The sequence below is a fragment of the Opisthocomus hoazin genome, chromosome 18, assembly GCF_030867145.1.
Source record: "Opisthocomus hoazin isolate bOpiHoa1 chromosome 18, bOpiHoa1.hap1, whole genome shotgun sequence".
NCBI classification, from domain to species: domain Eukaryota; kingdom Metazoa; phylum Chordata; class Aves; order Opisthocomiformes; family Opisthocomidae; genus Opisthocomus; species Opisthocomus hoazin.
This window is the reverse complement of record NC_134431.1, coordinates 788949-816273: the sequence shown is the minus strand read 5'-3', so window position 1 is coordinate 816273 and position 27325 is coordinate 788949. Positions and strand designations below refer to the sequence as shown.

Below are 27325 nucleotides of genomic sequence, written 5' to 3'. Positions count from 1 at the left end.
CTCCCACGCGGGGACGCAGAGCCCACGGAGCCCAGCAGCTCACCAGCACCAGTCGCACCTCCCTCCCTGGGCACGCCACCCATCACTGCCCGAGTTCCTCCTCCGCGGTGGTGTTTGTTACTTCGTGTCATGCGTTGCCTTCTCCTCCCAGAAACTGCATCTGACTGAAGCGCAAACAGTACAGAAACTTGAGGAGGAAACTTCAGACAGATCACACGGAAGACGATGAATTTAAACTGAAAAAACCCCAGAGAAATTTGAGGGACCATAAACACGATGAAGGTCTTTGACACTACAGAAAATGCAGACAGAATGCATTGTTTAATGAATCACCACAGAAAGACCACAGGAAATACAGCAACACAAGTTAAAAGACTTTTAAATCGTTTATTATAAAATACATATTTACACGTGAAGGCACTTTGAAACCGTTACAAAACTTTCATGTAAGCTATTGTTTCACCTGTCCAACAAGTCCAAAAATACTTTTCCTATCACCTAAAAAGGTGAAAAAGATCTGAACTGCATCCAGTTGTAGTACGTTCATTTTTCTAATGAAAAAACACTACAGCTAATGACAACTACTACGGATTTTAGCACCATTGGTTTTCTGCAGTTTCAGAGAATGCAGTAACATGGTGAGCGGACACATGTGGAGAGCTCTGCACATGATGCTGAATTACAACCGAATCAACTAAACTCTCGCCATACAATACTGCTGAAAGACTGATGCTGTCGAGCCTGATCATACAGTTCCCATCCAGAAAGGCTGGAATCCTCCAGGCAAATAAAGCTGACTCTGCTGAAAGATAAATCAAGATTCCCTGTTCCCCCCCCAGCACAGGAGGCTTTCAGGGACTGGAGTACGTACGCTGAGCGGTTATAGTTGTAACAGCACTGATGAACAGATCGAGACACAAAGGTTGTTTCTCGTGTACTTTTTATCTTCAGATCTGAAGACCGATATTAAAAATTGAATTCAAAAAACAGAAAAAACAGAAGAATCTACATCAAACCCAGTCCACTGCATGGCCGTTTCCTCATACTGCAGCTCTCTATGGTCAAACCTCGCAGAAATAAGCACCTTTTTTTGAAAGTAAAAAAATCAAATATTTAAGTAGTTAATAATTCAAAAACAGATTACAGTTTATAAACTTTGCACTAACTACTGAGTAGGGTCACTTGCATGTGTACACTTTTAAATACATTTTTCCTCCATCTGCTGGCCAGATTCATTAGCTGAGACTGCTTGAAATCATCGCTGTATTCTTCCCTGGCACTGTGGTACAGCAGATCTCGCAGCCCATATTAAACAAACCAAACAGTGAAGCGAACAGAGCTCCTTAAACAAGTCCTATGTAATCATTCAATTTTTTTTTTTTTTCAGTTCGATATGCACATAAACTGAAAAATACAGTGCTGAGTAGTTTCTCTATGGCTCTAATCTTAAATGCAATTATGAGACAAGATCAAGCTATTGATGCAATGAATAAACCTTGACTTTTCTCCATTTTGGTATAATAAACCCTACCAAATCCCTCAGCATTAAAAACCAGGTTACAAGGAACTGGATGCTGGACTTTACACATTTCCAATGAATCCAAGCCTTTAACAGCTACAAAACCCCCATACATACAAACACGCCTTATCTGGTGGGCTTACATTCAGTGTAGATACTGCATAAGAGGCTAAGATCTTCAGCAAAAAATACAACAAACAGATACAACTTGCTAAATGCATTTGTGCATTTGAGCCGCGGTAAGACCAGCTTGTGCTTCTTTGTGGGTACGCTGCAATGTGTGGGAGCAGCTCCTGCCGCAGGGGGCCTTCGGGCTTCCAACGGGAAAGGAGCCGCTCCTGGGGCAGCACTCACCGGCTCGAGCAAGGTAATTCAGGCTCACTGAACCAAGTCTCAGTGCTTTATCACGTCGGTGCCCAGTTTCAGTCACTGCTATTTGTACTTATGGATTATTGCCTTTGTTATTGCAAAAGCTGTCTGAGCCACGTCCTAACAGACACTTTTACCGAAGTTCCAGGGGGAGACGGAGCGCAGCACAAATCCTGCGGTTCAAAACCGCTCAGCTCTTCCTGAGGCCAAATGATCAATTTGTTCTCCACTCCAGTTACTCCACAGTAAAATAATGCACAAAAACCTACGTTCTTTTAAAATAAGGCACTTTTAAAGGTTCTTCCCCAAATACCAAAAGCTTGAGGAAACGTAACTGACTTCACTCATTTCCTTATCATTCTTATTCCAAAAATAAAATCAGCATTACTAGAAGCTGAGTTACACTCAGAACTCATGATGCTCTAAATTAGGCTTGAGAACATCCAATATGGCTTTCTACAGATCACTCTCTTGCTAAAACAGCTCAGAGTAACTCCTAGCACAGCGTGGCCCTTGGGAATGAAGATCATCACCACCTCTCATTCTCTGGCGTTTACTACTTAACCCTTGCTTTTCACATCCTATGGAAGTCAGGTGAAGTTCAATGTTAAAGAAACTTGGCAGTTGGCTGTATCTGAAAGCAAGAAATAAATAGCGCAACGGCTGTATCCAACTCCACAGCTTTTAGATCCCACAGAAAACTGGCAGTTTTAATGATTGGCTCTTTCACTGACAACATCCTGGAGACGTTTAAGTAGAACGTCATCATTTTCCTGGCAGAGTCGCTTCGTAGGGGATTCAGTGTCACTATCAATTGTTATTGCTCGTTTCTTACTCCTGTGTTCACCTTGTTTTATCATACTGTTGATGTCCTTCAAACTCTGTGATCAAGATAAAAAAAAAAAAAATCACAAGTTACTACAGCTCCATTTCAAACTTGCTCTGGTTTTCAATCATCTGAGAACAAAAAGTTATTCTGAACCTCTTTTTGGAGTGATGGATTCCACAGAAAGAATTCTACCCTTCACCGCAAAGTGACAGACTAGTTCAATGAAACCTTACTGCATTGGAACACATCCTAATTAGGAGATTAATTAACCCGCTCTCAGACCGACCCCTTTCAACCTTTTTGCTCTCTACCTTGGAAGGGCTCCCACTAAATTTATACAGTAGTGCAGTTCGAGGTGTCAAGCAGGCACCGTTCTTGTGAGGCGACACGTAAACAGAGTGCTGCTGAGAGATCCGGCGAGGAGACACCGGCTGTTGCTTAATGTTGGGGAACGGAGACAAGGGAGGGGCTTCCACCTGCAAGAGAGGACAAATTTTGGACAGGAGCTGAACCAGAAGATCTTTAAGAGCAGTAACTTCACAGAAGGAAAGATTAACACACTTCCAGGTCTTCTTTAGAAGACTTTATCCCACCACAGATAAACAACAGATCGAGTGTCCATCAAACAACAGAACAGATTTATTTTCCAGATGCGTTACACAGACGCACCCCAGGCGTTTCAGCAAATGGGTGCTGCGTCAATACAAAGCACCTGAAACCAAGGCTGCAAACTGAACTGCACCTGCATTTGTCCTCTTGAAAGGCTGTCAAAGCAAGTCCTCGTACCATTTCCTACAACTGTTTAACTTCTGTAACTACACCAGGTGAATAACGGAACAAAATTATTGACATATATTTAACTGGCTGGAAAAACGACTCTGTGTCTGATTATTAGAGAGCGCAACACTCCAAAATACTTTACTTACTACATGATCCTGGTTTGTGATATCGTACTTCAGTGCAAATGATTTTACTCTTCCTACATAGACTGCATTGTAGAATTTAATAAGATCTCCTCTCTCCTCGGCTCCTGACTCACTGGAGTTCTCTGCTGCGGGTTGTCCTGAGGAACTGCTGGTTTTCACAGACGAGTCTAACAGTAAGAGAGCGCTTCAGATTTCAGAAACATCGCATCAGCAAACGGGGCGCTTCAGACTCAAGCTTACATCACCCCAGTGACAAGAACTCACCCACAAATTGTCTAGTTAATGAGACGAACTAAAGAACGTGCCTCAGACAGCAGCAGGGCGTGCTGTAGGTGGTTATGAACATTGGTGGAGCTACAAATCGCTGCTAGGGGATTACGGCTAAAAAGGCCAAGGTAAATCTTCCTTCTAAACTTGGAAACAGCCGTAGCGAAACATTGTAGCCCAGCTGAGCCCTTTCCCCACACTTATTTCAGGGAGTGGTACAAAGCCATGTGTTGCTCTTAAAACCGAGTTTCAAGCAGTCTGACATCTCCCAGCTTTCAGCTTCTGTGAAAGTTTCTAGCAAAGAACAGCTTCGTATGCAACTCGTGTCAGCTGCAAGCAAGCCACGACACCATCTGCTCAGGCGTACCACAAAACGGCTGTTCAGTGGAAAAAGCTGCAGCTTGAAAAGCAAGAATATTTCTGCTCATGTTCTCTCTCCCCTACTTAAGCTGGAGCGCTACAGAACGCGACCTTCTCTGGTTCATCCTCCATCCTGTTTACTGCCAAGCAAAACAGGGCAACACAGAACAAAGCCTCCTGCAGCCAGTGCACTATGACACAAGCAGAAAAAGCTTCAGCTGCTACCCGTAAACATCACTCCCTGCCTTACGTCCCAACACAAGCTTATGTTCCTGTAAGCTGGTGTCAAGAGTGGGAGCTAAGACTGGATAAAGGAGACACGAGTCTATTAACTGAACAAAAAAGTCTGGCAGGAAAAGCTGCTGAAGAACTTTGTGACCAAGTACATTCATTTGACAAAGCACCGGAGCCCACTGCCCCTTGAGATGCTCTACCATATCCAAGAGCTGTGGAGCTGCTAGGCAGGAGGCGGAACCTACAGGAGATCAGCACTTTCCTGGATCCCGGTGGAATCCTCAAAAGGCATTTAGGAAGGGACTCTAGTCCTCGTTCAAGCAGCTGAACCCCATCCGCAGTGGGAATTTGCCATACGGAACAGTCTTCTAAAGTTCTGCGTGTGTCCCAGCTGCAGATCTGCTCTGCTCAAGGGTTCGTACAGGGGCTTGCGATCTCTCAGTTTCCTGATGCATCACTAAACAGGCATGGCACAGTTTTCATGCTTTCCTCTAATACTACTCTTGTTCCTTTTCTCCTCTAACCCAGAAAAAATAAAATATCAACTATTTAAAAGAAACCTGAATGTAAGAAAACAGTGGTCTTAGGGAGTCACTGTTTTTATTTTCTGAAACAAGTTGTCCCTATTTAAGCCTTCATGATAGGTGACATTACAAAAAAAACCTGTCATCATATTCCAGGTACTGTTCATCTTTCTTTCTTAACCAGTGATGCTGTCCAAGAGCAACCACAGTATCACTGACACACGAAGGAAACACTTCAACCTCAACCAACCAAATTTAAGGAAACAAAATTAAAGATTTTTTCCCAGCTAGGATGCATATTTTCCATATCTAACACACAGGAGGGCTACTGACAAGATGTTTTCTTTTTCAACAACATGTTTATTTTTGTTTAATGCATTTAAAACTGTCAAACTTGCTTCACTTCTCCTTATTACTTGACAGTTCAGTTCTATAAAAGCCCACAAGTACGTTTTAAACCCAGCAGACTACTTTGCTGTACCTACCCTCTGTCATCTCCACATCTTGGTTTGCATTTTGGTCCAGCAGGACATCGGCAGAAATATTTTTCAACAAGACGCTCCTATAAACCTACAGGACACCGGAAAAAACACTCTTGTCAAGGAAAAAAGGAACACTAGGTGAATTCCATCTGAATGAGGAGAACACTGAAGAGGATTTGACCTTTCGCTTATCAGCAAAACCACCTGAAAAGGCACCTCTGTCCGAGATGCATAAAAAGGAAAGGCAATACTATTTACTCACGTGGCTGTTTGCTTGAGGCTGATTTCTGTAACTTTTCATTATGTCCTGAAAAGTTCTTTCCTCTTTAGTTACCTGGAAAAGAAAAGGCTACTGAAGACCAAGTGCAAGCAGCAAGGTCAGGCTGCTCAGGCCCAGTCTATTCCATTAGCTTCCCTCTATACAGCTGTTTTGCGAGCATTACTATGAATATATTATTTTAAAACTTAGTTTTGGTGATGAGAATATGAAAAAACAAGCATTTTTCTTGTTCAGGCATTCCTTGTTTCTTAGCTACTAAAACCTCTCATTGCTTAATAATGGTTAGGAATTACTCCTTTTCTGACTTTTCTTCTAATGACACTAATAATTAAAGAAGGGAAATGCTATTACATCAAAAATGTATTTGTAAGTTTGAAAAACAGACCCCTTAACTTTTCTAAACAGAAAGTGAGGAAAACCCAAACAAAACACTAAGCAGCTATATATACACATGCAACTTCAGCTTGCTTTTGTACTTCAAAATAGCCCGTTTATTAAAGGACATTGTTTTTCAGCCAGGCATCTGTAATTTTAATAGCAGATGAGCAACCATTTTTTTAGTTAGGAGCCAGGAGAGAATGTATCAAGATCTCTGGCTAAATTGTCAGGTCTCATCCTGCACTGGAGACAGCACTCAGAAGACTGGATTTAAAAAAAAAAACAACCAAAAAACCAAAACCAAACAACAGACCAAAGAACCCCCTCCACAAAACCACAACTGACAGACTACGTGATAAAACACAGACCGCTGACTGTTCAATGGTTTTGCTTTTCTACAGCTGTCAGCGTCGATGTCAAACGACCCTTCGCTGTGCTACAGTTACGAAGAGCACAGGCAGTCACAGTCCGAACACCAGCTTCCCTTCACAGATACTGCTCCTCTCCACTGGTCTTCATCAAGAAGAAAACGTAATCCATCCCCAGTGTTTCAGAGGAGCCTGGACTTTATTTCACTTTCCGGAATTTGTGTCTGAATCAGACTTGATGGCCATTGTAACCGTCAGCTATCAAGCTGGAGTCAAACCAATGTTCCAGTTTCATAATCTAACTTAGTAACACCTAAATCAATGCTGGCAAACTGAGCAAGAAATTAAGAAGCACGAGTAACAGGCAACCAGCTCAACTGCTCAACCTGAATTTTCAAAAGCTAAGAGGGCTTTTGTGGAACAGAAACTTCACATCCATACATAAGGTTATGAGCTCCTGCAGACTTTTGCAGCCTGCACAATTCTGTAACTGTAATGGCGGTTTTAGTTCAGCTTACATAGATCATGCAGATGACGAACAGGATAGAAAACACAAATATGGGGCAACGAGATCACACGCTGCTTCGTCTACGCTGACCAGCGCTCACTGCGAATGCACTCAGGAAGAGAAGGAAAATCCTCTCAACCAACTGGCTGGTTGACGGAAACTTTTAAGATTAGGTAAAACAAGGAAAAAATATATTGTGACTTTATCCACTTCTTGGAAGGAGTTTTCCCTTCCCTCCAGTAATATGACATGAATAAAGCAATCAAATTGTAAACTGCAAACCAATTTACATTTTCAATTGACATAAAACTCCCTAAATTTCTTAAAGTTACATGGTACCTTTGCCATGATATAAAAGGCACAGAGGAGGAGCTGGTCCAAATGCCTGTCCTTCATTAGATCAGCACAATGAACCAATGTGAATTCAAAGCATGTCCATATCTTCCTGCGCAAGTCATTGGAAACGTCCAATTTTAAGCACAGATCACGCAAGCGCACGCTTGCCAGATGATAAACCTGGAAGAAAAAGACACACAGAAACCAGCTTAACCTAGTCTGCGAAAATGAAAGTCCTGAAAGTAGAGCTGTTCTCTAGTTGAACAGTTTGTTTCTGCAAAGTTTCCTCTCTCTGCCCAAGACAACTTCTCCAAAGACTAAGTTGTCAACTCTGTTCAGATGTTGGATCTCTAAGGCTTAGCGGAAATCTGCTTAAAAACATTATGACAATAGCTTCTATACCGTATCACTCACTCACTGTAATGGAACACTGCCAGCCAGCACAAAGAAGGGACATGCTTTAATTACGATTAAGTACAATCTTAGATTCACACACTGAGATTTTTTTTTTTTCTTTTTGATTACCAAAAGTCTGTCTCAAAACCTGAAATAACTATCAAGGGCAACATTAGCCTTCTTCATGGACAGTAATTAGGCACATGCTTTATGTTGGAAAGCAGAAAGAGTTCATTTCATTTTCACTTGCTCTACTGAGGAGGAACAAGAAAGGAAAGTAGGGAAAAGCTATAATTTTGAATGCGATGATGAATATGATGACTGTAAATAGAGAGTCAAAATTTAAAGACAAATTTAAGTAAGATTCTAGTTCTCCTTCATTACTAAGAGAAATATGTTGCCTACCACGTGGTTTGTCAAATAGAAGTATTCCCCAACTGAGAGTAAAGCTTACAAAATGCAGTCTGAGTTCACGCCTGGCAGCTGGCCAATCGATTCTTAATCCATTCTCAGAGAGAAAGACAGACTGCCACTATCAAAACTAAAGAACCAATAGTTCAGACACAAGATGTGGCTTACAAGTCTCTGCAGGAATTAGTTTCTGCATTAAGATTTACCTTAAAGATTGTATTTACCTTAAAGATTGTTCAAAGTAGAATTCTCTAGGTTTACAATGCAGATACCCTAAAAGGGGAAAACCTCTGAAAGTTACTTCCCTAGTAAGAAAATCACAGCAGAAAGATCTTCTAGTATTTCTAAGAGATTAATTTATGTGTATATGCTTTGCAGGCAGTTAGGCAAGTTACCCCAGCCTCCTCCAAAGACCCCCCCCACATTCCACAGTGGAAATGAAAGCAACTAGAAACAAGTAATCTGCTCTGAAGCATATGCAGTTCTTACCTTACCCCTTAAACCCTTCATTATTTCAAGAAGTTCCTTCTTTCTAGAAACTTTTAGATAGCGTGTTATTCCACACTGCTTTCTGAGGCCCTGTACCAGCAAGATCAGCACTACTGAGCAGACCTCAGAAAACTGCAAACGAGAATCTCCAGATGCAGGATCCGAAACAGTGCAGTTTTGAATGAGCAAGAAACATGAGAATAATCTCATTTCTGATACGTGGGAGGCAGTAAAAATAGACAAGAAGTAAAAACTACCGGTATTTCTTAGGTAGTTATTTACAGAAGCTGCTTATTATAAGAAAAAAACAAAAACAAAACACGAAACATCTCATGGGGAGGGGAAGGGGAAACCTGGATTCTCTGCAGCACTTGACAACACCTTTTCCCTTCTCCTCCCAGGTATACAAGAACTGCTCATGCCAAAGGAAAGGCACGGGAAGATTGAAAGTAATGAAAACTGCACAAAGAGGAAAGTTTCAGCATGGCCACGAACAGAAGTAAAGCCTGACTTCCTAACAAAGACACTCACCTTCCTGTAAAACAGGGCCAAGGATCCCGTTCTCCTGGGTTTGCTCGCTGCCGAGAGATGCGCTTCTTGTGCTTGGTTCACCTGGGGGTGGCAGGGAGCCTGCGCCTCCGCTTTACACGGCTGACCTAAATTCATCGAAATGGGTATCAATGCGATCCCACCCACTTCGTTTGTAATACCTGGAGATGATACACACACCCAGAAATAAACCGCTTGCTCTCCTCACGCCGCAGAGCTGAACTGCAAATCAAATTCATTCACAAACATTTCATACTAAAGACATCTCATCCTTCTCTGCTGGATGCTAAAAAGACTGTCCCTCGGAGTCTTCAGAAATTATTAAAAATTACATTTCTGGTAATGCTTAAAGGAAGCACGTGAATGTGAACAATCATTTCTAAAACTATCTGAAAGTACAAAGTACAAAGCTTACAAGAAACCACAATTTCTGTAGTCAGTGCTCCACTCTTGGGGAGGAGGTGGGCATTCCCTGCCTTTTTTTATTTTTATTATTCTGCAAACCTGACAGCACCTTGCATACAGTCCTCATAAGGTTCCTCAGTAGTCAAATTGTCTTGCTGAACATCTCCTTAAACATGAGGCGTGGAGATTTTTCTTCTGTGTCTGTCTATAGACTCAGTTTTTAAATTAGAAAAGGCTATAATACTCATTTCTTGTGTATCATTTTCAGAAATATTCAAGCATCACCCAACTTCAAGAGAAGTCCCCCGCTATTCTGCTAACGTTAATACGTAGCCCTTCTCCAGAAATTCCAGAGCCTTTTCAGATTATAACAGACCACAGTTCAGACAAACAGTAGTAAATCATTCTTGGAGCAGAGAACCAAAGCATCGCTTAATCTATGGCGAGGTGTAACTCTAAGAAACATGAACTCCACAACTTTGCTCACAAGCAGGAATCCTCGGGATGCGTGTTCAACATCCAGTGTCTCCACGGGAGGAGACAGCAGTATGAACTCAAGTTTGGTTTTTTTTTTTTATGAAGTGATACATGTTCTTTTAAAAAGGAAAAGGGATGCATGTTCAAGATGCACAGTCAGTCTAAGCAGATCTTAAGAGCACCCAAAACATCTAGTAGAGAAGAAAAATGGGACAAATTCTTACCGTGCAGTGGGATAGTAACCTTCTGCCCCATTTTTCCCGGTACCGTAGCTGTTGTCATGGTCAGCACTGTCTGGGCAGGAGAAACCACCATGTTTTCAGCAGCAATGCTCGATGCTGGAGCAATTGTCAACTTTGTTCCTTCGGTTAAAATTTTCTCCATCTGCATTTCTTTGGGGCTGTCATCTCCAAAAAGCCTTCTCTTAGCACTTCCAGCCGTCGGAGAACTGTAGCGCTCATGCACAGAGATCGGTGACAATGGCTGCATGTCTAGGATGCAAAGGAGAAAAAAAATCCCTACCAACCACCCCTTAATAGGAGCAGCTTAACAGGAATGCTCCTCCACAGGAGGGGAAAAGGCTGGCCTTCAAACAACAAAATTGGAGCACAAGAAATCACTTCTAGCAGAGAACTAATCTCTCAGTGCCCAGGCAATATGAACAAGGCCTACAGTCCTTTAACTGTCTCCTTTTACTGTGTAGTCACCCCAGACAGCTCAGCTTCACAATCAGGTACCACACGGAAGGCAAGAGTAACCAAGCTAATATGCAGAGGCCGAGGAATACGCAGGATTATAGACACTTACTCCAGTCTGCTTAGCAGATTAACAATATTTGCAAGTGTTGCTCCTCTGAACACGTTCCTCTACAAGAACACTGACCACAGCCCTGGATATGCTGTATGTTCTGGCTTTTAGCCTCTCCCTAAACTAACCCCAGTCAGAAGCCTCCACCCTCATCCAGCCCCAGTTCCTCTCAGGCTTTTCTGTTGGTTTCAAACATCTGCTCCAGCAGTAAGACTGAAGTACACAATAATTTACAGGCTTCTGTTCCTCTGGCTTTTTGCATTTCTGCTGAAGTCTGCTAGCCACTTGTGAGGATACCAGTGACAGCAGATTCCTATTTCCCATGAAGCGGAAGCCTTCTGGATAACCGTCCAGGTAAGACAGATTGGAGACCTTACTTCTAACTCTGCCAGGATGGTTTTTTGGTAACAGGGGCAAAGAAACATTTCCAATCCCCAGCATTTTCCATCTGAAGTCAGGAAAGAATTTGGTACCAGATTCTCATATACAAGGTAAGGTCTCACACAGCCTTACCCATATATAAGACATCATCTCCAAGTGGCTTTCTCTTCCATCAAACAACTAACCGTAACATCTACAGCAGCTGCTTATACAGCTTTTTCCTAATGAGTATTTAAAAAAAAAAAAGCAAACAGTCTTGTAATGCAGTTTGCTAGACAAACACAAAAGGAGATAACATCGAAACACCAATCAGTCCATAGTGCACCAGCAACAACCTATGGACTATTTTTTGGGATACAACAAAAGCAGCAATTCCTAGGGAACTGGGGAAGCACGGAAAAGCAACAGCAGTGCTGCCACCGCCTCTTCACGCTCAGTGTCAAGAGACAGCTCTGCGCAATACCCAGGAATCTGCAAAGAGCAAGGCAGTTCTTCAGAGGTAAGAATACTGCAGACAAAGTATTGTCCTCCCCTCCTGCAAAAAAAAGTTCCGTAGGAAGGAGGAATAAATGCAGCTCTGTCATTCCGTTTAAAAAAAGTCACATAAATTCCTGTGAAACTCACTGAAAACAACAGCAAAAAAAACCCCACAAATGGGAAAAATCTGAAAGCAAAGGACAGTAAGCTATCAGATGAGAACCCACCCGAGAGAAACGTAACCCTTGCATGAACACAGCAGCAAAACCTGCTCTGGTTCAGCAGTGAAGCGTTAGCACCAGTGTCTGCTGCCGGGAAGACACGGCTGTGGTTTGACTGGATGCATCTAGACCTTCCCTTGATCAAAGAAGAGGCTTCACAATTCTGAATGCTTAACTGGGATTCAAGATTGCTTTTTGCAATTGTAAAGAAGTCTAAACCTCCCTCCCCAGATTCACACATTCAAATCATACCAGAAACCTTGAACATACCCCGTCTTAAACTCCCACCAAGATCTGTCCGAACCTCTTTGACTCGAGGATGAATTATAGGAGACAATGGCATCATAGGCAAATACCCAAGCCCACTTCCTCCGTTGCTTGCTTCGAAATGACTGGGAAATATTACCTGAGAAATAAGAAATGTCAGTAAGATAACAAATAGATCTCCCTTCTTTGTGCCAACCTATTAACAGAAGTTTTTCTGCAGTAATTGTCTCATTTGAATGGTTTTCCGCATAAAACAACAGTAAGGGAAAGAACGTGAATGTCCTAACGAAAGGAGAACAGGTAACATACTTCTTCACAGGTTGGGACCTTGTTTTCTGAGGCCTGGAGTGCATTCCAGAGTGCCGAGTCCCGAGTCCAGGCAAGACTCTCGAGAATTTGTTCCTCGATGCTGTTGAGGTGCTTCACCATGTCTCTGGAAAGTCCTTCCTCAGACCGAATCAGTACTTCGATCACCTAACGGTAACGAGACAGACACACGCACAAAAGCAAAGTCGTATTGCTCGTGCTTAACACTACCAAATCAGTACTGATTTCAGGATCCTGTTTGGAATGCTCCAGCATCCTCCTTGCCTCTTTATCTTCCCCAGCCCTCATGGGATCCCTTTTTTTTAGCCCCTTTTTCCAAAGGCAATCCAGGAGTGGGAAATGGACAGCAGACGTCTCATCAAGGCTGAACAGCCCGCTCCCAGGGGTGTTTTTAAGTCCCTCTCTCACCATCGCTAAGCACGTGCAGCACTAAGCACCCACCGCGCTCTTCCAGCACGCGCAGCACGCCTGGGGAGACACAGCAGGTACATCCCCTTCGGCTGCGTATGCGAGAACCCCAGCATTTAAACTTGCCTTCCTTTCACACAAGTGGCCCATAACAAAAAGGGTTGAAAGCCACTGTATTAAGGATCCATTTAAGAAAAGGTTGGAACCCTTAACAATGTACAAATCAGGATTGAAAAGACTTGAAAGGGCCCTTGAAATATCATACTCCACCCCTACGCTCCAATGCAAGATCCACTTTACCTATGTTATTTCTGACAGAATCATAGAATCATAGGTTGGAAAAGACCTCTAAGATCGCCAAGTCCAACCGTCACCCCAACACCCCCACGCCTGCTAAACCATGTCCCCATCTGCCACATCCCCACGGTGTCTGAACCCCTCCAGGGATGGGGACTCCCCCACTGCCCTGGGCAGCCTGGGCCAAGGCCTGACCACTCTTCCAGTAAAGACATTTTTCCCAATATCCAACCTGAACCTCCCCTGACACAACCTGAGGCCATCACCTCTCGTCCTGTCGCTGGTTACTGGGGAGCAGAGACCAACCCCCCCTCACTGCACCCTCCTGTCAGGGAGCTGCAGAGAGCGAGAAGGTCCCCCCTCAGCCTCGTCTTCTCCAGCCTGAGCAGCCCCAGCTCCCTCAGCCGCTCCTCATGGGACTTGTTCTCCAGCCCCTCCCCAGCCTCGCTGCCCTTCTCTGGACACGCTCCAGCCCCTCAATGTCCTTCTGGCAGTGAGGGGCCCAGAACTGAGCACAGCACTCGAAGTGCGGCCTCACCAGTGCCAGCACAGGGGCCCGATCCCTGCCCTGCTCCTGCTGGCCACACCATTCCTGATCCAAGCCAGGATGCCGCTGGCCTGCTTGGCCACCTGGGCACACTGCTGGCTCATGAGGAACATTCAGCCTGTTTTGCTAAAGCTCCAGTGATGGAAATGCCATAAAACTGCCCTGGGGAACTTACTGACACATTTACTTATTTATACCACAGAAACCAAGCCCCCAGAGATCAAAGTTACAAATGGCAGAAGTGGAATAATAAATATTGTCGCTCTTGATGCGGTCTTTGTGATGGCATTTTTTTTTTTCAAGTAAGAGTGCCACAAGAATGTACACTGAATAGCAAAGAAAATTTAAATCAAATGTACATCTGTTCCACAAAGTTGGATCTGCACCAGTGCATCTGGTATTGATGTAGACTACCAACAGCCACAGCAGCAGGGACAGATTTGTTTCAGTATTGCCCTACATCCGGGGATTACAGAAGGGAGAAAGGAATATAAACCACCTTTCTCAAAGGGTTCACTTTTTTCGGTTGTTACTGTCTAAACAGAACTAGTCCTGATTCATTCAGCACTAACCGCAGTACGCTGTTAGGTGTCCAGTAAAAGTAGGAGGCATACAGATAGATGAGAAAACGATCAAACAAGTCAAAGAACAGAAATTACATTGGAGGCAGGTGGAAATGAAGTTAAAGAAAGACCAAAAATAGAGAACACCCAGCAAACGAGATTTTATGTTCTGTTATATAAAACAAAACAGAGAAGAAAATAAAATTTAACAAAGCAAGCCTGTGGTAAGTAGTAGCCAAATACAACAAAGAAAATTATTGCTATTTTGTCACTAAAAAGCAGAACTATAGCTTGCAGTCAATAAATATGAATACCATCAACATATAAGCTTGAATGCTTTAGTCTGCTAAAAGCGTGTATGTATATTAAGAACTAGAAGTTGATCAACAGCACTTGACAGTTAAGTACCATGTACAAAATGGTTTTCTCGCTGTAAATTTCAGCTTCAACTCCAGTATTACACATTCCAGGTAATAAGTTTAAGGACAGCCAGAATTTAGAATAGGTGTATTACACATTAACACCAGTCCTTCTACCCAATTACCTAGGAAGGAAGGGCATCATCCTCCAAGACTGTCAATCCAGCAACATGCCATTTCCAACAGAGATCCAGTCCTAAGACAGTATTTGTTTACCTTGTAGAAATAGAACGGCCTGAGGTCAAGAGCTTCAATGATCCAGGGGAAGGTACGAGGTGAGCTATACGCGAAAAGCACGATCTCCAAGCAGCATGCCATGAGAGAGCGGTGAAAGACATCTTGTTCCAAGAGAGCCTGAAGAGATGACAGAAAACGCCAAGGATCTGAGGTTTGGGAAACAGAAGTTTGACTTCTGTGGCACAACTACATAGCTTATTGTGGAGAGAAGAGATACTGCTTTTTTCTACCTTTCACAACCTCCTCTTTTTACAGGAGATTTACAATGGTAAAGACTAGAAGTAGACTAACAGTGTCAAAACCATGGCATTTTTCATACTGTGGCCAATGAACTGGCCTCCTTAATCACAAAGCAGAGCAAATACATTGCTGTCTAACATGAAGTATCGATATCATTAATTGGATAAAGAAGAGAATAGCAGTTATCGATCTATAAAGCTGTGATTCTAAAAGGCAACACAAATTAAGATGGCTAGTTATGCCAGAATTACAGCTTTTTTAGTAGCAGTAAAAACTACACTTAGGCACCTCCCATATAGTTCCCGCTTTTTAATATTAACAACATACACCGGCTGCTTTGCTGCAGACTGCTCTGTTCTGGAGCTGTCTGAAGATAACCCCCTACAGAGGGTTACCAAAAGCCTTCTCCTCTTTTGCTAGTTCTCTACTTACAGTCAGATCCTTCCCATGTAGTCTTCGTGTTTCTTGCACCATTACAGTCTCCAAGATTTTATAGTACAAGATCTCTGCCAGTTTTAATCTGTTCACAGCAAAATCTGAAATTTCAAACCAACAGAGATGAAGCCCAATGCCATTTGCACAAATGGCCTGAAGACCAAATTGACCAGTACTCGCCCTTCTCTAACAAAACAGAGCATGTGTGTGTATGCACAGACTTTGCAAATCAAAAAAAGTATGTTCAGAAACCCACGAGTCACAAGAACAGCAGTAAATTCTAGAAATGCTTAAGGATCATGTATTTTAATATTCTGAATTATGTTATTTTGCAGACAGCTGCAATAGTAATTTTCCTATTTGTATTCCATTTCCTTTAAATTTGAAATCTAAGAAGAACGCCAAGTTCACAGTTTTTGTTAAGAGCTGCTATAGTTTCAATGCTCTCTAGGTTATCTGGTTTTGAACTGCAACCTTGGTGTCACTCTGTAATGAAGTTTTATTCTTTACAGTGTTCTGATTGACAGCAACAGTCTTCTGCTTCGTTATGTTCTGGGATAAAACAGCTCCACTGTATCAAATACTTAGACGACAGCGTACGTATGCGTTTCGCTTGCCCTGGTTTCATACTCTGAAACGTGCCACGCACTCCACATCCGTACCTATATGAGATCCTGGCTGTTCGTCTGTCGACTGCGTGTAGCTGCGACAGAAAGTCTCGCCTATTTCTCTCACTCTGCTCGTGATGCTTTCCATAGGGCTGCGTGCACAAGACCTGAAGCAGAATGCAAAGAGAAAGCCTTGTTTGTATAAATACATGTCCAGTTTCAAAAAAACCTCAAAAAAACAAAAGAAATACCACAACACCCAAATGAAAAGAGAAGCTAGTTATACTGAGCTTTCCTCACCAGGCCTGTATTACCATGGAGATCACAGGGAAATACAAAGCAGAGAGAAATGTTGTTTCCTTTTTCATTTCCTAACAGAGTTATGAGAGGCTATGTAGATTTTGGAACAAATGCAGGACAAAGCAAGAGCTACAGTAGCACACTCAGGAGAAAAATCTACCTGCTAGGAGCCAGGCAGGAGGAAGGATGCCGCGACAGGCAGCCGACCAACCAACCCCACCCAGGAGACCACACAAACCAGGCATGGTTTGAGGGAGCACAGGAAAGCTTTCATAGGGAAGAGTCAGCATCTTTCCAAAAATAGCTTATTTACTAGCACGGCAGAGAGGAACGGACGAAGCCCACACAGTCACTGCCATAAGAAGCAGCCAGAGAATCTCTGTCTGGAGATGCTCTTTCCGAATGCTTCCACATTTTCCAGCAATTCTGTACTAGAGGACAGTGGCTTGTGACTCGTGTCAAACTTAGACGCTCAACTATTTTGAAACGCTAGCACTGAAATAAACTAAGGTTTCATTGAACAAAGCCTTCTGATTAACTTCAAAGTTACGTTTCCAAGGAATTTTAATTTGAATGAGAAAATATGCCAAAGCGCAGATTACTGCACACAGTCCAAAACACCGTTCTTCCCATCCCTCCCACTCGGACACTACACGTCCCAGTGCCTGCTGAACTCGTATCCCAGACGAGCAAAGTCCTCAACACACTTCTTGTCAGAGGTTTACTCAATACTCTCCCCATTTTAATATTTGCATCTCTTGACAGACTGGTTTATTACTTGAACGAATACATTTTTCACCTGAGACTGCAGATGCATTAATGTTGTAATTGTGTAACAGAAACAATATCACACAGTCCTTACATAAACAACCAAAGAAACGTTCAAAATAGAAATGCGTCTTGCTGAGCATTTGTAAATTTTAAGAACAAGTGCTAGGGAAACTTTCTAAACACATGTAACTCCAAAGCTGAGAGCTAAAAGTACTATTTTTCACCTGTCTATGAAGGTTGCTTTAAAAACAATATTACTTTTGCACTTCAAATATTAAGTGCTAATACTAAATGTCTATTCCGAATAATAAAAAAAATATCTGGAGACCTTACACCGTAATACAGCAAGGCCTTAATTTGCACGGATGTTTGGCAAACACCCAATTTAGAGGTATTTACTATTAAATCATTGCTTTTTACAAGCAATAATTGAAGCAACACTGATCTACCTTTTACAGATCAACTATTTTGTTTATACTCATCTGCTTATGCACCAGCATTTTCACGTGCATTTCACTACAACCAGCAAGCAGTCAGGCGTCCAGAGCCAAAAATACAGGCTGATTTACACAGCTGGGACTCCGTCCCAGGAACGGTGATCATGCACGACTGGGGCTGTGTTCAGTAGTCACTTCTCATTTCCCAGTATCCCCAGTATCCTACAGCAGCGCTCAGGGCTGAGCGAGAGGATGCTCCGACTGCTGCTGGGACGCCCGCCCGAGGACAGACACCGTGGCCCCGGGAGGACACTGGTGAGCCGAAGCCCGCTCAGGGAACGGTCGCCAGCACAGCCACTGCAGCGGAAAACGGCTGCTGCTACACTGCCAGGCGCTTATATATACCATAAAGTTAGATTAAGGAATCCTGAAGCAGTCTGAAGGAGAAATGGGGAGCCTTTAGGCTGCTTTTAGTCTTATCTTCCCAGCTCTTCCAGGCAAAGATGATAGCTTGCCGAGTCTAACAATTTCCCTTCTCCCCAAAAACCTCTGCCAGCACAGTTACCGTATCTTGTAATTAAGCAACATTTGTTCAACATTTTAAAAAACAAACAAAACAAACAAAGTATTTGGCTTTCCATCAGAAAAACAGCTGAGTTAACATTTGCAAAAACTGAAGCCACATGAATGCAATGGCGGTGACAAGCCGGGGGCCGGGTGTGTGTTCAGCTATCCTTCTCCAGAAGATGAGCTCATCTGGAAAACAGAAGATCTTTCCACTAATAATACAGAAACACAGACAAAATATTCTGCACCAAACAAAAGTCAAATCTGAGCAAGAAAGCCGTCAGAAGCCTGAAAAGATGAGTTTCTGTTTGCACGAGAGCAGCTGCAAGGGACACACTTACTCAAAAATAGCTATTAGCTGTTCACTCGGTGCATTTTTCAATCCAGCCACAATGTTCTGCAAGCGGCTCACGCTCTGTGTCGCTGAAGCAACAGGAGTGATGACAGCTTCCTTTTCTCGCAGGTATCTTCTGCCTGTCAGTGGAGTTGAAGGTGCAAATAACCTTTTCTGTTAGACAGAGAAAAACAGTAAATAAAAATGAGTCAAGAGAACTGTTTTCAAAACCTTTCAAATGAGCATCTCCTGTAAAATCACTCCAAAGATCAAAGTGACACCACTAGTAAGCGACCCGAAGGCAGCCACCAAACCCAGGGTCTCAGAAGTGACTAAAAATCAAAGTTTTCCCAGGACTCCATAAATAAAAAACATAATTTTGGTCTGCCTGAAGATTGGTTAACTGAAAATTTTTTAAAAAATAAAATATAGGAAAACAAGATTTAAGTTTTAAAGCCTGTAAATTTTTAAGCTCGCTCGGACATTGAAAAACCCAGGGCAAGCAAGAGAAAGCAGGCGCTGGGCTGACAGTGCCCGCCTGCGCCAGCTGCGCGAGCCGAGGAGCGCGCAGGGCTGCCCGGGGGAGGGACGCAGGAACACGGCCTCCGGCCAACGCTGGCCCGGCGGACGCGGAGCAGGACCCACAGCAGGACGTGGCACTGCGCCGACCGGGGCTGTGGCGACTGCACGGACCGCTCTGCATACTGCTTGCTGGAAGCGATGCAATAAAGTATTCGTTTTTTCATTATTAGAACGGAGCACATTTTGAAGATAGAAGGCAAATAATGAGGAAAGGTTAAGCCTGCAGTCGCTATGCGTAAATAGCAATGAGGTCATTATTACAGTACATAAACCAAAGTTCAAAATTGACAAGCTCATTCTAAACCCTGGTCTTTAATTTGCCTCAATATGAAATACATTTATACTTGGGACAAAAAGCTAAGCCGTACAATTCATTTACACCAGTGCTAGCATCTTGTAATAAGCATTCTTATCTTTAAACTGGCATGTAAATCACACAGCCGGTGATTCTTCCACACAGCTGGCACCATTTCTTCCCCTTCCCCAGCTTTCAAGAGCGATCAGCCCAGTCCCTTCCCACCTGCCAAATTCATTAAATACATTTTATATTTGTAAGCACAGTGAAACATGAACTCTGTTTATAGGCTACTTTTGGTAACGAAGAGTTAAGACTTTGGTGGGGTTTATGCCTTGAATGTTATTTTCCATAGAACAGTACACGAGTTGACTTTTCCTGTCCTAGAAAAGGAAATACCGGGAAACAAATCAATTAATCCAGCTAAAGGATTCACAGTATTCTCATGGGGTATAAATGAAGTCTGAACAAAGCCATGAGACCTATGTATTTAGGTCTTAACCACTTACTGATTTTTCTTGGGCACAACCAGACTACACACACGGAAGTGCTCTCACCCTGCTTACGGAATAGTTATGTACTGAAGTCCACAGGAGAGAAGACACCACCATTCCTCCTTAGCAAGAGAGCATCCACTGAAGCCTGCAAATGGCATTCGTCATCTTCCGCTCAGGAAGAAGTTCAAGAAGTTCAAAGTCACCTCAGTGATTCAAATAGCGTACAAGGATGGAAAAACTCGAAGGAGTCCTTCAAGCGAGACCAACGTGTTAAATGCGTCACCTTTTCAAAATGCTGCTGAAGATGGCACTCCACGTGAGCTCTTGCTGCTGTCTTCCCTACTGGCATGTCCGCAGGAAATTTTCGAGGAGTGCCTATTTCTTCTTCGGCATCAGCTCCCAGGAAAACTCGCTCGTCAAAGTCACCCACTGTCAGAACGTACTCTTCATACTCCTTGTTCACAGCTTTGCTGGAAGAGAAGCCCAGGTTTTATCTCAAAGGTCAAGCTGCTGAAGAAACACAAAAGCTGCCAGCGGAACCGTGTACAAACCCGAAACCTACACACGTTCAAAGCGTTTAATGCTCTCAGCAGCAACGCTGCTTGTGAACAAAACCTCGCTACCCCAAGCAACCTGCCTGAGGTCGTCCAGGCCTTCCTCCGTGCTCAAAACCTCCCCGTTCCCTCGACGACCCACTGCAGGGCTTGCTCCTCCTCCCAAGTTACCACCACCGCGTGGCTCTCGCTAGGAAGACACAAACCCAGCTTTGCTTCCCTCCCAGCTGCGTGGAAGTACTCAGCTGACCGGAGGTTAAAACTGTGTATGCAGGGAGCACATTAAAGGCAGTGGCATTAAACTAGCCACACCCGATTTCCACTGGTGCCGCTCTGCAGCCCGGAATTTTCACAATGGCACGGAGGAAGGGAAGTGTCAGAGCTAGCCAGCTGGGTTCAAGTTCTAAAATCACCACTGACACATGATACCAAACGAGGCTTTCATCTTCTTTATTCCAGCTAACCCAGCTGTAAAACGGGAACGTTTAACCTCACGCAGGTTGCAAAGCTTTGAACTTCTGGATAAAAGTCAGAAACAGCTCGCATAAATAAATCCTGCCTGCACATTTTTCGTGATACGCAACTGCTGCATGAAATCTCTTTTGCCTTCAAAGTGTCTTGGCAATTCGAGCTACCACTTCAGGCTGTGTATTAACGGGACACAACAACGTATTCATGATGCAAGCGGTTCTGGGATCCCTCAGCACACTCAGCTGTGACAGAGGTTCGCCTTCCCCGTCTTCTAGAAAAGGAAAGGTCTATGAAGAGTTTGGAGGAAGGAACAGAGAGGCTCCAGGTTTCCTTCAGACGTTCAGCTGCTTACAAAGAAGAGGGACTCCTGTGCCATGCCACGAGGCAGTACTATTAAAGTAGCCCTACTAATTTTTCAGTAGAAATACTAAGAGAAGTTCACCGCATCAAACAGACCACAGCAACGCCTTTTGATATCTAAATGTGAGTGTTGTCTACATTGTTAAAACAATTGAGTCTTTGCTCAAAATTTGCAAAGCAAACAAGTTAAAAAACTCACCCTGCAAAAACAAATCATTAGGTATTTTTGGAAAAGGCAAAAAACCCACCCCTTTAAGGGATCCAGAACAAAGCAGCTGCTCTTCGTATTCTGCATGTAAATTAGCTTTGAGAAGTGAATTTAAAAGTGTTTCTGAAACAATTATACTTGCCTCCCACAGAAACACTCTTAACTCTTTTTTGTGGTTTTGCAATTGTTGCTTCTTTTCCTTTGGACTACTTCTGTTGCATTCACAGATCCATGCACCGAACTGGAGGCTGATAAATGAATCCAAGCGACTCCCGTACTCGGGTACGGCACTTGAGGTGTGCATAGCAACACGCCCGTGAACTTCAGAGCCAAGGTTTTGATATGCATTCAATTACTCAATGGTTATAGCTGCCAGAAAATAAGGGCAAGCACCACAAAACCTGCCATTAAGGGAGAACCTCTGCCACTGCCCCCGGACATTTGACGCCTCTCCAATCCAGCAAGCATTCCAGCCAGATAGCAGCTTTGATCGCCAAACAATTAAAAACCAAGTTATGGTAAGACAAAGGAGCAGGAAAACCTGCGGTTCAGCATTCAAAGGCCTGTGTGTTAGAAGTGAAACCAAACCCCGTGATTAAGAACATAAGCTATAACTTACTTATTTTCTGTAAAATTGCAAAGATCCAACAGACATTCTCCTTTTAAGATCTAAGAATAAAAAGCAGAAATATCTTACATAATAAAATCAAAACTGTTCCAACTCTAACAGTGTGAGGGCGTGATGCTTTTAGCCAAAAAGGAGGTTTGGGAGCACACCAGGACTTTTTTTGCCTGGACCGAAGGACTGCAACGCCATCAGCAAGACAAACAGAGGAGGACAAAGTCCAGTTCTGTCCAAGTTGCAGATAAACCCACTCTTCAGAAACAGGGCTGCTATTTACCTTCTGCTCCACTGCCAGGTCAGGGACTGACCTGACCAACACAGAAACTTCCACAGAGTTTGGAAAAAATTTCCAGGACCAAAATCAGACAGAACAATTTGGACACCTGCAGCCTCAACCTCTGCCTTCCACAGCGTTTTGCTCAACTCCACGACAAGCAGTCTGACCCACGCTATTGTGGCATTGTCCCATATAATTATTTCGCAACTGGATTAATTTTTCGTCCAAAGAAAACATTATGGTCCACAATTCAGTTTCACACTGCCATGAAAGGAAAGCAAAGATTCTCCACTGACATAAAAAGCCAAAACACAGGGGACCTTACAGCACACATCACTACAAGCGAGAGTAAATTCTGCTCCTGCTAAAATACACACCGAGAACCCAAACCAGCCCAAGCTCCTTTGCCTGTCAGCACACTTGCCTGCAGAACCTGCAGGATTTCTACGGTCCCGAGATCACTCATCTGAGCATGATCACACATTCTTAAAACCAGCAAGATGTACCTTCCTATCAAATAGTTTTGAAATGTATGGTTTAAAGTAGTGTTCCTTTATTCCTTTCGCTTCTACTAACAGCCCGTCATGCAGCTCACACAGTGTGGCAATGATGCAGGGAGGATCTTCGGGGGCTTTGATCTCTGCTGCGTGGAAGTCCGCTGGTAAGCCTGAGAACAAGGGGTGAGGGGGAAGAAAAGAGACAACCAACCTTCAGCTTCATTTGAAAAGAAACAAGAGAGCAAAGCATATTCGATTTTAAATAATCTGGGCCCACCATACCTTTAAACGATGGATTTAGCAAATCTCTTCTATTTGGACACGAAAGGGCATTTGCGAAAATCAGGTCCAAGCAGCAGAGAAGCAAATGATAGGAATTTACTAAATCATCTCCAATCATACGGAAATTACCTTTAAGAGACAGCACATCACGTCAAGCACCACCACAGCAGTTCGTAACGCAGCAGGTACACACACCCCGCAGCTAAAAACCAGCAAGCCTACCCTTGGTGTACACAAAGAGTGTCCAGCAGAAGCTGAAGAGATCTTTCACACCGCACGGCACCCGTCTGGCAAGGAGGAAAAGGGCCAGAGTCAGTCGGCAGTTCCGGGACGCTGAAGCTTGTTTTACAGTAAGAATTTCATTCTGTTTTCTTGCTCAAAGCAGCGGTCGCAGACGCTGTCTATCTCAATTTTGCACTGAGGCACAATCCAAGCTACACATCCTTCTTTCAGCTTTCCCAAACCGACGGTGTCCGACCTGGCTCCATGGAGCGTTTCGCACAGCATCCCCGACCTCCTGACCCCTTTCCGAGCCGGCGGCTGCCTCTGGCCTCTGACCCTGGCCACGCTCCTTTGCTGGCGTTGCATCTCCAGCGGAGCCCTCCCGCAGCGGCAGGCGCCGAGACGCCACGGGCTACACAAATTCCAGTGGCGGTTTCTCCTAAATATTTTACCGAGGCACCAGTCATCGCTTCGAACTGTGCCACCACAGCTTGCGCTGCAGAGATTAGCCAAAGCCACGGAGCTGGGAAGCCAGGGAAGGCGTTATTCAAGACGCCCAGGGAGAGGCTAAAGCGGCTGTTACAGCAGTGACCGCTGCTCCAACGAAGCAACGTTAACAGAGAGCACCGACAGAACTTGTCCCCGTGCGCAGCGAGGACCACGAAGCTACCTGCCACACGTGACAGGACGAGAGGCGATGGCGTGAGGCCGGGGTTGGTCTCTGCTCCCCAGTAACCAGCGACAGGACGAGAGGCAATGGCCTCAGGTTGTGTCAAGGGAGGTTCAGGTTGGATATTGGGAAAAATGTCTTTACTGGAAGAGTGGTCAGGCCTTGGCCCAGGCTGCCCAGGGCAGTGGGGGAGTCCCCATCCCTGGAGGGGTTCAGACACCATGGGGATGTGGCACTTGGGGACATGGTTTAGCAGGCGTGGGGGTGTTGGGGTGACGGTTGGACTTGGTGACCTTAGAGCTCTTTTCCAACCTTAATGATTCCATGATTCTGTAAGCATCCCTTCTACCTGCAGCCGTGGAGCTCTGCTGGAGTGTCTCACCAGAACAACGACCCTCCCCTCACGCCAAAGGACACACGGGAGGTGGCCAGAACACCTCGCACAGACCCAGCTCGGCTCCCTCATCACGCTCCCGCTATGAAGCTATCACAGAGACGGCCGCGCAGTCGGCAGGGAATACAGCCGAGGTCCTTTAATTCAGGCAGAAGTTCTGTGTGCGTCTGGAAGACGCCACCACCAGCTACTCAGCTGTCACAAAACCGAGTGCCTCAGCTGTAACCTTCCATCGGCGTGCCACCACTCCTCTGGCAATCACGTTAAAAACCCAGTAAGGCGCAGGCCCCCATGCCGTAACGCCACCTCGTATGGAGGGATCCTCTCACGACACCAACTACCTCTGCCAGCACTTCGCCAAGACAAAACACCCCTGCGCTGCTCAGGTCACTTCTGCTAAACGCGTGAAGCGCCCGTCTCGGTGTACCTGCGGTTAACCCACCCCACCGCAGCTCTCCCCAGCCCACCGCAGCTCTCCCCAGCCCACCGCAGCTCTCCCCAGCCCACCGCAGCTCTCCCCAGCCCACCGCAGCTCTCCCCAGCCCACCGCAGCTCTCCCCAGCCCACCGCAGCTCTCCCCAGCCCACCGCAGCTCTCCCCACCCCACCGCAGCTCTCCCCACCCCACCGCAGCTCTCCCCAGCCCACCCCGTTCCCGCAGCCACAGCGACCGGCGCAAACAGCCCCCGGCTGCAGAGCTCTGCCGATACAAGCTGTACCCCCCCGAGCTGAGGGATGTCTCCGGATCCGCCGCGTTGAGGAACCAAGGCCGCAAAGAGGCCCCATCAGTGTGGAACTTCACGTAACTTTTTAAAGCACAAATAACGGTCTTAATTTTCACAAATCTGTATTAGGTACTGCCCTTTCCAGGGAAAAGTCACATTAAATCTCAAAAATACCTCTGTTTCCTGCTTCGCTGCGGTTTGCAACTTTCTTCATAAGGGTTTTGAAATATATCCAAAAATATTGGTTCAAACTTTTTGAAAATCACAGTCGACACTTCAAAATTTCTCTCCAGCCTCTCCACTCGCTCTCGGAATTCCTGTGGTAGATTCGACATGTCCATCCACTTCTTCATTTTGCTAAAAAACTGAATTAAACTTAAAACAAAAAAGAAAAGTCTGCTTTATTTTGAGCTTTAGCTAACTTCCTTCACTCTGAATTTTTCTGAAAATTAAAATGCACCATATTTACTCCTTAATGACTCATTCGACTAACACACGGGTTTACCATTTACTCTGACAGACTCCCGAACGGCACAAGCTGTAAGCTTTTCACCTTTTAGCACCATGTTTTTTCTCCTTGACTCTCTTTAAGGCACAGGCACGGAAACTGATTTTGCTCAGAGGCTGCCAGTGCAGCTGTGTCAGCTAGCGGAGGGGTAGCAGGGAAGGCGGGAGAGGCCACACAACCACACACGAGAGCGGTCCGAGCTCCCGACACAACCGCCTTTCGCTGCGGGTGCAGCTCCGGCCCCGCTGTGGCAGCTCAGCCGAGCCCAGCTCTCCGAGCGTGCACCCCGCGTCCCCTCGCCTCGGAGCTGCCGCAGCCAGCGGGGCGGCCGCCCGCAAAGCCCCCGCGGTCCAAACCGCAGAGCCGCCTGCTCCCAGCGCGCGGCTGCCGACGCCGCACGCAGCGAGCCAGACGCGAGCCGTACCTGGACCGCAGTCGGCACGCTCACAGGACTCGTCTGCGTTTCAGTTAACTACCGAGAGAAAACACCCAGACCGGCACGGGCGGCGTTGCAAGGGCTTGAAGCTGAAAATTCGGTATTTGCGTCCTGTTTCCCCTCCTGACGCAGGGGGATTTGTTGCTTTTCTGCAGTTACCTCGGGCCGGGCGTCGGGCGGCGGCCCCGGGGGGAGCAGCGGGGCCGGGCGGCGGCCCCGGGGGGAGCAGCGGGGCCCCGGGGCCGGGCGGCGGGGCCGGGGAGCAGCGGGCCGCGGGCGGGGGCTCACCTGAGGCGGGCGGAGCGCAGGATCCTGGTCAGCGAGACGCCGTTCCCCTCCATCAGGCCGCTCCCCACCGTGGGCACCCGGCTCTTGCGGCAGGCGACGTAGAGCGCGCAGGCCAGCCAGTGCAGCGCCTCGCCCTGCGCCACGCCAGCCGCCAGCTGCGGGGGGAGCCGGGCCCGGGCCCGGGCCCCCCCGCCGCCGCCGCCGCCCGCTGAGGGAGCGCGGCCCGCTCCGCCCCCGCCCGCCCGCCCGGCCCGGCCCGGCCCGGCCCCGCCCGCCTCACCTCCAGGCTGTAGGTGCCCCGCAGCGCCGTGAAGTCCCGCAGCGCCTCGGCAGCGCTTCCCGCGTCCAGGTTGAGCTCCTGGCACAGCCGCTCGATGGCGGCACCGGGCTCGGCGGGCGGCGGCGGGCGGGACATGGCGGCCCCGGCCGGGCCCCGCGCGCCGCGCGCGACGCCTCCGCCGGAAGGGAGCGGCGCCTTCCGCCGCGCCAGGCGGGGGCGGGGCCAGGGGGGCGGGGCCAGGGGGGCGGGGCCGGGCGGGAAGGGGCGGGGCCGCGGGAGCGGGGCGGGGCGTGGAGGGGCGAGGCGTGGCAGACGGTGGGCGGGGCCAGGCTGCGCCCGCCCCCGGGGGTTTGCGGGCGCGCTGAGGGGCGCGGAGGGCGCGGGGTCACTTGGCGGGAAGTGGTG

The 27325-nt window shown here is 46.0% G+C and overlaps 1 protein-coding gene across 6 annotated transcripts; it reads right to left on the bottom strand.

Moving 5' to 3' along the window:
- Positions 1-371: 371 nt before the first annotated feature.
- Positions 372-27072, bottom strand: RBL1 (RB transcriptional corepressor like 1). Of its 6 annotated transcripts, none has more exons than XM_075439034.1 (22): positions 26921-27072; positions 26641-26774; positions 25583-25783; positions 23621-23685; positions 23399-23527; positions 23126-23286; positions 22337-22386; positions 20408-20594; positions 18758-18924; positions 16396-16508; positions 15731-15834; positions 15038-15175; positions 12570-12734; positions 12264-12399; positions 10332-10598; positions 9208-9386; positions 7384-7560; positions 5773-5844; positions 5514-5598; positions 3644-3810; positions 3029-3193; positions 372-2769 (listed from the first exon to the last, which is right to left on the bottom strand). In XM_075439034.1, exons 1-22 carry the CDS (start codon positions 27053-27055, stop codon positions 2599-2601), a joined length of 3168 nt encoding a protein of 1055 aa, XP_075295149.1. In that variant the 5' UTR covers positions 27056-27072; the 3' UTR covers positions 372-2598. The 6 variants fall into 6 exon arrangements, with proteins under 6 accessions (XP_075295149.1, XP_075295150.1, XP_075295151.1 ...); XM_075439035.1 differs by having other exon boundaries at positions 9208-9332; XM_075439036.1 differs by lacking the exon at positions 23399-23527.
- Positions 27073-27325: the final 253 nt, after the last annotated feature.

Excerpts from the sequence above, each read along its gene's own strand:
- RBL1 (XM_075439034.1), bottom strand. The coding sequence starts at position 27,055 with ATGTCCCGCCCGCCGCCGCCCGCCGAGCCCGGTGCCGCCATCGAGCGG. Across the intron at positions 23,528-23,620 it reads ACTCTTTGTGTACACCAAGG|GTAATTTCCGTATGATTGGA; the intron begins GTAGGCTTGCTG and ends TGTCTCTTAAAG. Across the intron at positions 3,811-5,513 it reads AGATGTGGAGATGACAGAGG|ACTCGTCTGTGAAAACCAGC; the intron begins GTAGGTACAGCA and ends TCTTACTGTTAG.